This window comes from Myotis davidii, unplaced genomic scaffold (genome assembly GCF_000327345.1).
Source record: "Myotis davidii unplaced genomic scaffold, ASM32734v1 scaffold83, whole genome shotgun sequence".
Lineage (NCBI taxonomy): Eukaryota > Metazoa > Chordata > Mammalia > Chiroptera > Vespertilionidae > Myotis > Myotis davidii.
Genome location: NW_006294121.1, coordinates 2,345,398 through 2,358,904, shown reverse-complemented (window position 1 = coordinate 2,358,904; position 13,507 = coordinate 2,345,398). Strand labels below are relative to the sequence as shown.

Genomic DNA, 13,507 nt, shown 5'->3' with positions numbered 1-13,507 from the left:
CATGGGGGCGTCCACGCGGCTACTGCGCGCAGTGATCTTGGGGGCGCCGGGCTCCGGCAAGGGCACCGTGTCGTCGCGCATTACCCAACACTTCGAGCTGAAGCACCTCTCCAGCGGGGATCTGCTCCGAGGCAACATCCTTCAAGGCACAGGTGGGAGCCCGGGCGGGAGGGGCGCGGTGCGCTGTGGCCGGATTGGAATTTGGGGGCGATGCGCGTCGGGGGTATGCGGGTCCAGGGATGCGGGCGCAGCATCTGCTTCCCACTGCTGAGCGACTGGCCGCTCACCGAAGCCTCTGACCTCCGTGGACAGCTGCGGGCGGTGATCGCGGAAGGAACTACGAAGTGAGGACCCGTCAAAGTTCAAAGGAAACCCTTTGGCTTTGAGAGGCACGTCCAGCCCCGGTCGCAGCTGCTCCTAAGAGTCCAGCGAACTGGGGCTTATTCTCCACGTGCCCTTGCGCCTAAAAAGTTTTCCTTCCTTCCCTTCCTTCCTTCCTTCCTTCCCTTCCTCCCTCTCCTCTTCTTTCCTTTCTTTTTTCTTTCTTTTCTACTTCTTGGTTAACTCTATGGGATTTTCTGGTTCTGACCTTTGCCCCATAATCTGAAGACAGAGCACTGTTTGCCCTCATTGCAGTCACACAATTGGCGTAGATCTTGGATACCTCCAGAGATTTCTTAGGCACAAAAGCTATTCTTGTGAGTGGTTATCTGAAAGATTGTTTTGTTCTCATGCCAAATAAGTTTGTATAACTCAGCATGAAATCCAGTAAAAAACTGTACACTTGACAATGGGTCGATTTTATGTAAATTATATCTTAAGGCTGTTGTCCAAAAGTCAACATCAGGGTGAAGTGGTCCCCCCCACCCCCCTCAAAAGTGCTGATCTTTATTTTCCAAAGTAAAACTCATTTTGGAGCTCATTTAAAAAAAAAATTACCTCCCTAGCTGGCTTGGCTCAGTGGCTAGAGCATGGGCCTGTGGACTCAAGGGTCCCAGGTTCGATTCTGGTCAAGGGCACATGCCTGGGTTGCAGGTTTGCTCCCCAGTAGGGGCATGCAGGAGGCAGCCCATCAATGATTCTCTCTCATCATGGATGTATATTTTTAAAAAATAAAAAATTACAGAAGTAATGCCTGCACAAGGTTAAAAAAAGGGGGGGGGGAGGAGTTGGAGTGGGGGAGATTGGAAACAGGACAGAAGTACATAAAAGAAAAGTAAAGCCCTTTCTTATGGCCCGCCTCAGTCCCATTCTTCCTAGGGGAACAATATCCTGTGTTTTCTTTTAGACATTTTGGTGCAAGCCTTATTTTATATATATGCCTTATTTTATGTAAAATGAAATCATATTATATATGTATTGTGCACCAGTGTGTTTTCATTTTATATCTGGATTATCTTTCCACATGACAACATTGACATCTCTTTCATTCTGTCAATTTTTCTATAAGTATTTGCTGACTCTACTATAATTTATTTAATGGATCCCCTATTGATGAACATGTAGATTATTTCTAAGTGGGGTTTGCTTTTTTCAAAATGCTGACATTTAAATGAAGAAAACAACCACCCCAGTGTTTTTAGTTTGTGTCTTGGAGTTCAGTTCAGCTGGTGGATTACTACTTTTATTTTTCTCTTCTTAACACTGATCTTTTAAAAAAAAGATCATGAAGTATTTTGTAGTTAATTCTACTTCTTCAAAAGTTTAAATTGCTTGGCTCCCTCCCTGAGTGTTCTTGATGCAACATTTTGAAGTAGTTAGGTAACAATAAGCAGTCTCCTGTACTGCACCCAGTTGGAAAGGAGTAAAGAGAATCCTTAAGCAACTCTATGAAAAATAAGCCAGCATTGACGCATAACTATGTGGTTCAAGAACATCTTCAGTGGAGTGTTAAGGATATGTTAATTAGTGAAAGCACAAAATGTTAAAAGAAATAAATTTAAAGCGAATAAGTAAACTTCTTTAAAATTCAGAAACAATGTTGTTTATCCTTAACATTTCTGACACGCCTCCTGTCCTCTTTCATGTCCACAACATGAAAAGAGAGGCTAGAGGGAGGGAGGAGAGGATCACTAGGAAAGATGTTATGCTTACCTCAGGCATCTGTTTTCTTTGGAGTCTTTTCAGGGAATTCTTTAACAAGGAAAACAGAAAGTGGAGTTTAGGGTGGTGTCATGAGATTATTATTATTACAGGTGTTTTGTTTCTCAGCACTAAATATTTGTGAATGGATTGGATATGTCCCAGAAACAAAAGAGAGATGTTATCATTTATTTAAAAAAATACTGCGTTAGCCTGGCCAGTGTAGCTCAGTGATTGGGCATCAACCTATGGACCAGAAAGTCACGGTTCGATTCTCGGTCAGGACATATGCCCAGGTGTGGGCTCCATCCCCAGTGGGAGAGTTGGGGTGCTGGAGGCAGCCAATCAATGATTCACTCTCATCATTGATGTTTCTCTCTCTCTCTCTCCCTCTTCCTTCCTCTCTGAAATCAATTTTTAAAAAAGATTAAAAAAAATACTGCTTTGCCATGGCTGGTGTCGCTCAGTAGGTTGAATGCCAGGTCCCATGCACTGCGAGATCGCTGGTTTGATTCTTTAAAGTAGCTCAGCCTTTTCATTTAATAAGCCATCATGCTCATGAAATTAAAGGTTTGTTGTACTAGTTATTTTTCAAATAGACTTTGAAATGAAATTTTTATTGGTTTTTAAATTTGAACTTTATTTTTATTTGAGATAATATTTTCTCTACCCAAAATTATCTCATGAATCTCAACTTGGTAAATGCTGCATGGGAAGTGTAATTTAATTGGCACTCAGGAGACCGGGGTGTTCACCTTTGTCCCCCAGTGACTGCTGTTTTTTATTGAGCAAGTCCTTTTGCCTCTGCTGAACTCAGTTCCCTCACCTTTAAAGGAGACGGCGGACGAATAATGTCCAAGGGTCAATCTTCAGTTTCCTGACTCCAGGTACAGCTCTAAGCTACTTCAGGTTTGCTACCCTCAGCAGGTTGCAGCGTGTTTCCAGGACTTACTCACATCTGCTGGGATGATTTTAAGCTTCAGCTATAAAATACAGCCATGGGTTATAAAGTACTCTCATGAAATGGTGTTTGGAGAGTAAGTTGGCGCCATCCTTCTACATAGCACTATTTGATGGTACTACAGTTACCGAAATTCCGCACTAGGGAGTTTATTTGAAGGACATAAGCAGAGATGCTGCCAAATGTTCATCTACAAGGATGGTCATTGCAGTATTTATTATAGTAAAGAATGGTTAACAACACAAATGTCTGAGAACAGGTCAATGTTTAAATTAATAATTGTGCAATCATTTTTTGTTTTCGTGCTAATCCTCATCTGAGGATATTTTTCCATTAATTTTTAGAGAGAGTGTAAGAGAGGGATGGAGGGGGACAGAGAAAGAAAGAGAGGTGGGAGAGAGACATTGATTGGTTGCCTTCACTGGTGATCAAACCTGCAACCCAGGTACACGCCCTTGACTGGGAATTGAACCCTCCGGTGCATAGGCTGACGCTTTAACCACTGAGCCACACCGGCTAGGGCAGGGATGGGCAAACTTTTTGACTCGAGGGCCACAATGGGCTCTTAAACTGTACCGGAGGGCCGGAACAAAAGCATGGATGGAGTGTTTGTGTGAACTAATATAAATTCAAAGTAAACATCATTACATAAAAGGGTACGGTCTTTTTTTTTTTCAATAGTTTTATTCATTTCAAACTGGCCGGATCCGGCCTGCGGGCCGTAGTTTTCCCACAGCTGGGCTAGGGCAGTAATTTTGCAATTTTGATGAAACTAAATATTTTAAAGATTGTTTAATATGGCCCTACCCGGTTTGGTTCAGTGGATTGAGTGTTGGCCTGCACACTGAAGAGTCCCAGGTTTGATTCCGCTCAAGGGCACATGACCAGGTTGTGGGCTTGTTCCCCAGTGGGGGGCATGTAGGAGGCAGCCAATCAATGATTCTCTCTCATCATTGATGTTTCTATCTCTCTCTCCCTCTCCCTTCCTCTTTGAAATCAATAAAAATAAATTTAACAAGAGAGATTGTTTAATGATGTGTGAACATGCTAACAATGAGTGAGGGGAAAAGGTATCTAAGCAATAATTTAGAATATAACACAATTGCAAATACATAAATGCAGCAAAGAAGAGAAGAATATAAGAAAAATCAAAAAAAAGAAAGAAAAATCAGCAAAGGGTTCATTACAATTGTTTTCAGTGATGAAAATACAGAGGATTTTAATTTTCTTTTAGAACATTTTCATTATCCCCAAAAGAAACCTCATACCTATTAGCAGTGACTCCCATTCCCACCTCACCCCACCCAGTCTGTGCCACTGGCAACACTAATGTACTTTGTGTCTCAGTTTTCTTACTTGAACATTGCATTCACATGGCATCATACAATATGTAGTCTCTCATGTCTGGGATTTTTCACTTACCATGTTTCCCAGGCTCACTGTGTATAATAGGTATTGATACTTAATTCCTTTTTATTGCTGAATAATGTCCCATTGAATGGATTTACTACATTTTGTTTATCCTTTGATTTATGGACATCTGGATTGCTTTACCCTTTTGTTATTTTGTGGGTGTACTAAAGTTTGTTTAAATAGTTTAAAGAGCGTTTTAAAAAGATGAACCTGATGATAAATATCATCTCAAAGAAAGTAGGCTTTTGCTAGATTTCTTTTTAAACAAAGTAAGTTAGGCCTCTTAAAATCCCATTGCTAGAATCCACAGGAATCAAGGCAGCTCATTTCTCCATCTATCCATCCGTGGATCCATCAAGTACCTAATGTATGCTAGGTGCTGGAGATACAGAGACGAGTATATTTCCCTTCAAGCATATCAAACTCATGACCCGCCGGCCACGAGTTTGACATGCTTGGGTATGCGCACAATTGGATTGTAGGCATGGAAGACAAGTGGCCATGTGTGTTAGTCTTCTCAGTTTGCCATAAGAGAATACTATAGACGAGATGGCTTACGCAACAGAAATGTATTTTCTCATAGTTCTGGAGGCTAGGAGTCCAAGATCAAAGTGCTGACAGGGTTAGTTTCTGGTGTAGCCTTTCTTCATGGCTTGCAAAGGGCTGCCTTCTCACTGTGTCCTCATGTGACTTTTCCTCTGTTGCATTTGTTCTTGGTGTCTCTTCCTCTTCTTATAAAGACATTAGTCAGACTGGATTAAAGCCCCACATTGAGGAACTCATTTAACCTTAATTATCTCCTTAAAGGCCCCCTCTAAATACAGCTACATCGGGAGGTAGGGCTTCAACATATGGATTGAGAGGGGCACAATTTGATCGATAATAATACGTAAACAGCTAGTTTTCAGCTAGTGTGATGGTGCTCCAGGGGAGACAAGTCTGCCACATGGAAGTCCAAAGGAGGAACTTCCTGTTGCCCACAAGGTGGAAGGTTTACATTGAAGGATGAGAAGAGCTTATCAGGTAGCCAAGAGGAGACAGGCATATGCAGAGGCTAGGAGGACCCAGGGTCTGTGGAGCGCCTTGCTAGGGGCATGGCTTGTGTGTTTGGTGGACACGGTGGGGAGGGAGGTGGGGGAGAGAGATGATCAAGCCAGACCAGGGCCTTCATACAGTTCTTGAGTTGCATTTCTATCCTGAAGCAGAGTGGGAAGGGGAGGAGTATAGAACTGGGATGGGAGCTCTCTCTAGGTGCTTCCCTGAAGGAGAAAGATTGGGTGATGGTTGGAGGGCGGACTAGTGGTCAAGAGAGGTTTTTATTTTCAATATAATGTAGTGAAATATCCCATGCATGAAGGTATCACAATTGTTTATGTATGGTTATAAGAATAAAATGAATGCCCATGTACCTCAGGCAGAAAAACAGTACTTCTGGGGCCACCCGCTCTAACTCCACAATCATATCTCCCTCTTCTCCCCAGAGGGAACTGCTGTGTTGACTTTAGTCTTTCTTATTTGAGAAAAGTTTGTATAAAAAGCCTTTGACTGGGTATAAACCTATCATTTGTCTCATTCTCTGTCATTCTGATAGATTTTTTTTTCTTTTGACATGTTTTTTAAATTTTTTTATTTTTATTTATTTATTTTATTGCTTAAAGTATTACAAAGGGTATCACATATGTGTCCTTTTTTTCCCCCCGGCCCTTGACAATCCCCTGGCCTCCCCTACCCCCCAGTGTCTTATATCCATTGGCTATGCTTATATGCATGCATACAAGTCCTTCGGTTGATCTCTTACCCCCCTCCCTTAATATTTATTTTTATTGATTTCAGAGAGGAAGGGAGAGGGAGCGATAGAAACATCAATGATGGGAGAGAGTCATTGATTGGCTGCCTCCTGCATGCCCCCGACTGGGGATGGAGCCCACAACCTAGGTATATGCCCTTGACTGGAATGGAACCTGGGACCCTTTAGCCCACAGGCCCACGCTCTATCCATGAACCAAACTGTCTAGGGCTCTTTAGACATGTTTTAAAAATGAACTTTTATGTACTTCGCTAAAAGTAATTTTGGCAGGAACTAGGTTAATTCTCTGTAGCCCTTGGCACATGTAAAAAGCAACTGTTATTCACAGGTTGGCCAGGCCCTTTTGTTCTTCATAGCTGACCAAACAGATTGTCTATTTTATTTATTTATTTTTCCAAACAAATTCAGATTTGAGGTGTGGTTGGTTTGGATAATGTTATAAGAAACCAAACTTTAAAAGGAGATGTAGAATTAAAAATGGCTTTTTATATAATGCTAACACTTATTTCTCAGACTGATGTCTGTATGTTTTAGAATTCCTGATTATTATCCTTAAAATCAAAAGTTGGTTTTAACCTTCCCTATTTTCCTCTAACCTTCCTTTTCTGTTTTTTGTGTATACTTTTTATAGAAAATTAGTTTATTTTGGATAATCAACTTTTAAAGAGAGTGGAAGGGAGGGGGAGAGACACAGAGAGGGATACACCGATGTGAGAGAGATGTTTGCCTTCTGCATGCTCCCCAACCAGGGCCCCAGTGGAGCCTGCAACCAAGGTATGTGCCCTTGACCGGAATCGAACCCGGGACCCTTCAGTCCACAGGCCAACACTCCACCCACTGTGCCAAACCGGGTAGGGCCCAAATTTGTTAATTTTTGAATCCAAAAAGAAACAGTATTTTTATGAGTCTGTTCAGATACAATATTAAATAATAGGAAATCAAAGGAATATATGTAACCAATTGTTCAAAGAATATGCTCGATAAGATTCCTTGCATTTAATTTTGGGAAGGGGTAAAAATTTGAAGTATAATTAACTTGGACTTTGACATAGGGAGTTGAATAATTTTTTTCTTTTAAATAAACTCTAATGGGAGCATTACAGGCTTTAGATTTTAATAACTATTGTACACAAATGTTTATTGATATAGAGTTGTTAGTAATAAATGAAAAAGACTATTAGACTATGCATGGGACTATTTTTTCACAAAACAAAATATTGAGAGGTTTTTATATTATTAGTTTTAACAATAATTATCTCTGAGTAGTGGTGGAATTACAAATGGCTTTTTGTTTTGCTTACCGAGCATTTTTTATCCTTCATTTTAAAAAAACAACAACAACCTACACGTTATTAATATAATTCACATACAGTAAAGTTAACCCTCTTAAAATATATGGTTCAGTGTTTCATATTACATTCAGAGTTGTACAACCATCACCACAAGCAATTTTAGAACATTTTTACCACCTTAAAAAGAAAATCTATTCCCATTAGCAGTCATTCTGCATTTTTCTCTAATGCTCCCAGCCCTAGGCAACCACTAATCTTCCTTCTGTTTCATAGATTTGGCTATTGTGACCATTTCATATACATGGAATGATACAATAAGTGTCTTTTGTGTCACTTAGCATGTTTTCAAAGTTCACACACTTTATAACATATATCAGTGCTTCACATCTTTTTATGGCTGAGTAATAAAATTTTGTATGGATATGCCACATTTTACTTATCCATTCATTGCTTGATGCACATTTGGTCGTTTCCACTTTTTGGCTATTGTGAATAGTGTTGCTATGAACATTCATATATAAGTTTTGTGTGGACAAGTGTTTTTATTTCTCTTGTATATATATCTGGTAGTGGAATTACTAGGTCATAAGGTAACTGTTTAACCTTTTGAAAAACGGCCATACTATTTTCCAAATTGGCTACACCATTTATAATTCTACCAGCAATATATGAGGGTTTCAATTTCTCAACATTCTTGCCAACACTTTTTATTTATCTTTCTGATTATAGCCATTCTAGTGAGTGTGAAGTGGTATCTCATTGTGGTTACCATTTGTTATTTCCCTAATGATTAATGATGTTGAGAATTTATTAATGTGCTTATTGGCTATTTATATATCTACTTTTTGTATTCATATCCTTTGCCCATTTTTAAAAGTGGGTTCTCCTTTTATTGTTGAGTTGTAAGAATTCTTTTTAAAAAATTTTTATTGATTTCGGAGAGGAAGGGCGAGGGAGGGAGAGAAATATCATTGATGAGAGAGAATCATGGATCAGCTGCCTCCTGCACGCCCCTTACTGGGGATCAAGTCCGCAACCCTGGCATGTGCCCTTGACTGGAATGGAACCCGGGACGCTTCTGTCTGCAAGCCAGTGCTCTCGCGAGCCGCGGTTTGCCGACCACGGGTAGGGTGTAAGAATTCTTTAGATATTCTAAATACAAGTTCTTTATCAGATCCATGATTTATAAAAACCTCTTCCATTCACTGGGTTGTCTTTTCACTTTTGTGATCGTATAAGTTGCTGATTTGCTCTCCCCCCTCATTCTGCTGTAGAAATTGGTGTGTTAGCCAAGACTTTCATTGAACAAGGGAAGCTCATCCCAGATGATATCATGACTCGGCTGGCCTTGCATGAGCTGAAAAACCTCACCCAGTATAACTGGCTCTTGGATGGTAAGTGACATGTCACTAGCATTTCAGCTGCCCAGAATGAGTGCGGGCAGCAGAACAAGCATTTCCTGGGCTGCAGAGACCTCATGGGTGGTGGGCAGAGAGCCCGAGTTCTGCCACTGCTCACCCTGAGGCCTTGGCCTGTCGCCTTCTCTGGGCCTGCTTCTTCATCTACATGGGAGGGCTGTGGACTGCATGATTCCTAAGGTCCCTTTAGATGTGACTTTAGTTCCTTCCCCTCTTTTAAGAATATTTTATGGCAAGGGAGGTTTACCACGCAGGAAAGCCAGGAAAGTTGGAGGGTAACTTAAAATCAGCTGTAAACCGGCAGAGGTGTGCCGAATGGGTTGATTTTTAGTTTCTGAAGAGAGAGAGAGAGAGGAGAGAGAGAGAGAGAGAGAGAGAGAAGGCATTAATTGTAAGCAATGGGCGCATATGATCACGGAGGCTGACAAGTCCCAGGATCTTCAAGGTGAGCTGGTAAACTGGGGGTGCAGGAGGGCTTCCAGTCTGAAGGCCAGCAGGCTCGAGCCCCAGGAAGAGCTGTGTCAGTTTCAGTCTGAAGGCAGGAGAAAGCCCATGTCCCACCTCCCTCTTTATTCAGGGAGGGTCAGCCCTTTTGTTCTATTCAGACCTTCAGTGGATTAGATGAGGCCCACCCATATTAGGGAGAAAAATCTGCCTTACCCAGTCTACTGATTTACATGTTACTCTCATCCAAAACACTCTCACAGACACACCCAAAATAATGTTTGACCAAATATCTGGGCACCCCGTGGCCCAATCAAGTCAACACATGAAATTATCAGTTGCCCTACAGCTGTGCTCCACTTGGCTGGTGTTGCTGCTTCTGTTCAGATTGCTCAACATTTATTCATTCTCTTCCTTCTTCCCTCCCTTTCTTCCTTCTCTTGGGTGTGTGTGTGTGTAAAGGTTTCCCAAGGACTCTTCCTCAGGCAAAAGCCCTGGATAAAGTTTATAAAATAGACACCGTGATTAATCTGAAGGTGCCCTTTGACGTCATTAAGCAGCGCCTCACAGCTCGCTGGATTCATCCGGCCAGCGGCCGAGTCTACAACATCGAATTCAACCCTCCCAAATCTGTGGTAAGTAGTTGCGGTGGAACCGGCTTTCCACATAGCAGTCCCCAAGGCCTCTTGCTCTCACAGGCAGAAGTTTTATGACCTTGGAAAATCCTTCCTGCCCCAAACTCCTAATGGTACAGTCTCAGGTTCTGGTGTAGTCCTTGTCTGGTCCACTCAGGTTGTTAGTAGAGGCGTCCCAGGAGTGACTGGGGTTTGTTAATCCTTCGAAAGCATTTATTGATTTTTCTATTCTGTGTCAGGGGGTGTGTTAGGAGTTGGGGCATTAGGAATTAGCGACACCTTGGCTTATTTAGGTCAACATAAGAACGCCCAAACCTACACAGAATGTCTATAAAAATTTGAGCCAAACAGGATACGCCTGGAAACAAGATCCCAACAGACTGAAAAAAAAATGCTCCCCAGAATGGCAGTTGGCAGCTTCTTTCATGCATTTGGAATTAAGGAGGGAACATCAGGAAGATGACGAGAAGGTGGGGATTGGATTACAGGATAATTAACAAGATTATATGTTCTCTTGGTGGTTTCTGAGGGGTCTGAAAGAGTCATTTCAAAGGTGTGTCACCTAGATGCCCAGAAACAATGGACAGGGCTTACTCAAGGCTAAGATAAACCTTTTCCTAAATAAGTCATATGCCTGGGGCATGACTACCCACTGTGACCTACCCAGTTAGGAATTTATGATCGGGTCACCCTGTGAGGGTACTTTCTGAAGACCCCTTTTTCGTCCACAACATGCCATTATTTAGAGGCTGCTTAGAAAACCTTTTACTCTAAGGAGGTGACTGACGTGGCTCTGTGCTGCAGTGATCTGGGTTTGGATTTGATTCCGTTTGTTTAAAAGTACATCTGTGTGCTTGGTGTTTGCACAGAGAAGAAATCTGTTAAAAAGTTCTAGAACTGCCTATAAAAATGTTTGATACCGGCGTGTCCTGACTCCCATTTAGGGCATCGATGATCTGACTGGGGAGCCTCTCATGCAGCGTGAGGACGATAAACCAGAGACGGTTGCCAAGAGACTGAAGGCTTACGAAGCTCAGACAGAGCCAGTCTTGGAATACTACCAGTGAGTCTGTCGCTGTTGAGAACTCCTCTTGCACGATCAGGCACTGAGGCAGTTTTCCATCGTCCATGCTTTACAGCTAAAATGTTAAAACATCGGAAGATCCAGTTCAAATTGAATCAGACCATAGAGGCAGTGCATTAGCGTGTGTAATAGAGAAGTCCACATGGTAGGCTGGGCTTCCGTCACGCTTCAGTTTGATCAGTTTTGCCATTCTCTCAGCTTTGTATTGGCTTCGACAGTTGCCAGGGACAGCCCTTTCCTGAAGGGCTGAGGGGTCACCTTTCCCCCAGTGAACACAAGCCCCAAGGGTCATGCAGGCTGGACCCACTGGAATAGCCACTGTGGTCAGAGAATGCCCTGCACTAACTGCTGGTGGCCTAGGTTTCTGCCCATTCCTGAAGCAATCACTGGGAATGACTCCCACACCTGGAGCTTCGAGTGGGTCAGTCTCACCCAGATTCCACAGTCTGGTGGAGGGAGGGCTGGAATGAATGCTGGGGAAGCAGCCCCAATAATATCCACTTCCTGTGCCTATAGGACAGAAGACTCAAATGGCAACCAATTCTCGTATCATTTATTTGGTTAATCATCTTTTTTTTATATATATATTTTATTGATTTTTTACAGAGAGGAAGGGAGAGAGATAGATAGTTAGAAACATCGATGGGAGAGAAACATCGATCAGCTGCCTCTTGCACATCTCCCACTGGGGATGTGCCCGCAACCCAGGTACATGCCCTTGACTGGAATCGAACCTGGGACCTTTCAGTCCACAGGCCGATGCTCTATCCACTGAGCCAAACCGGTTTCGGCTGGTTAATCATCTTTAAAAGCTTATATTCTCTTTAAAAATTTTTTAATATATGTTTATTGATTTCAGAGAGGAAGGAAGAGGGAGAGAGAGAAACATCAATGATAAGAGCGAATCATCGGTTGGCTGTCTCCTGCATGCCCCACACTGGGAATTGAGCCCGAAACCCAGGCATGTGCCCTGATCAGGAATCAAACCGTGACCCTTGTTTCATAGGTTGACACTCAACCACTGAGCCACACCAGCCTGGCTAAAAGCTTATATTCTAACATAGCTTTGTTTGCTCTTCAGAGACTTCCACAACAGAATATGGGATCTATACTAAATATTATTTGACTCAGGCTAAGAAACAATCCAGTTTCCTTGCTCACCCATCCCCTCTCCTTTTATTCATTCACTTACTGAATAATGACAGTTGTCAGGACAGAACAGTGTTGTGTTTAGGGCACAGACTGTGGAGCCAGACTAAGTTCAAATCCCAGCTCCTCATTTATTATCTTGGTCTTAACCTGTTTTCTCCTCTGCAAAATGGGGGTTAGAATAGAAGGTTGAAAGATTGAGTTCATATGCGTAACTCTTAGAATTATTTCTGACACATAGTAAGCATTTTATAATGATCAGCTATTGTTGTTGTTATAAGAGAGAAAGTATGCAGTGAAACTAAAATAATAGTCTGCACACTGTTTTAATAGCTATTTTTGGAGGTTAGAATTATAAGGGAGTTGGCGATCCACTTTCTACAGTAGCTGTTACTGTAATTTTGTGATTTGTGTAATGAGGCTGGCTCTGCAGATTGCCAGCACTGGGGCCCTGGGCAAGGGATTCAACCTCTATGCCACAAATTTTTCATTTGTAAAATCAGGGCAATATTAAATAGTACCTCCTTTGTAGGGTCATTAAGGGAATTAAGTGAGAGAATCCACGTAAAGACTTACGGCAGCCCTGGCACTATTAAATCACTCAGTGTTAGCTATTATTTACCCTGCCAAAACCCAAGAAACCCTCACCTTCTATCTGTGGGTGAGGCAGAGAGCTGGGTAAATGGTATTTATCATAAAATGTACTTATACCAATCAGGGACCTAATTCACACTAGTCTAAGCAAAAGGGAAATTTATTGGTCCTGTAACTAAAATGTCCAAAGGTGAATGCTGAGTCCAGCTTGTTCAGTGTTCTCGGCCTCGTCACTTTCAGCTCCATTTTCCTGTGTTGGCCTCAATCTCAGGTGGGCTCTCCCTGTGTAAGTCCCTCAACTCCTGCTTACCGCACTTAACCTCCTACCAGTTCAGCTACCCCAGCAGAAAAGAGAGCCTCTTGGACAACAGAAGTCCTAGAGTTGGCACTGATGAGTTCATCTTGTCCATCCTTGAAGCTAGGAAGTGGGGACAATCCCACTGGAATCTTGTGACCCTTTCCAGAGGACACAAGTGAAACCAAAACACAGGTTTCCCCATGCCCAGCCAAATGCCTCTCTCTGTTGATCACACAGACCTACACTTATGGAGACCACATCCACATTATCATCCTATATAACAAAAGGCTAATATGCAAATTGTCCCTTCGACTGGGAGTTCAACCAGGG

The 13,507-nt window shown here is 42.3% G+C and overlaps 2 protein-coding genes across 3 annotated transcripts in view; one reads left to right on the top strand and one right to left on the bottom strand.

Moving 5' to 3' along the window:
- The first annotated feature begins 1 nt into the window (after position 1).
- AK3 (adenylate kinase 3) overlaps positions 2-13,507 on the top strand; it is a 35,163-nt gene continuing 21,657 nt past the window's right edge. For both annotated transcript variants that reach the window (XM_006768240.2, XM_015566892.1), the window contains exons 1-4: positions 2-152; positions 8,830-8,949; positions 9,880-10,052; positions 10,997-11,115. In XM_006768240.2, coding sequence (XP_006768303.1) covers positions 2-152; positions 8,830-8,949; positions 9,880-10,052; positions 10,997-11,115 — 563 coding nt within the window. The remainder of the gene's footprint in view (positions 153-8,829; positions 8,950-9,879; positions 10,053-10,996; positions 11,116-13,507) is intronic.
- Positions 11,114-13,507, bottom strand: part of CDC37L1 (cell division cycle 37-like 1) — a 35,190-nt gene continuing 32,796 nt past the window's right edge. The window contains exon 7 of the mRNA XM_006768244.2: positions 11,114-11,191. Within this exon, the coding sequence (XP_006768307.1) occupies positions 11,186-11,191 (6 nt within the window). The 3' untranslated portion in view covers positions 11,114-11,185. The remainder of the gene's footprint in view (positions 11,192-13,507) is intronic.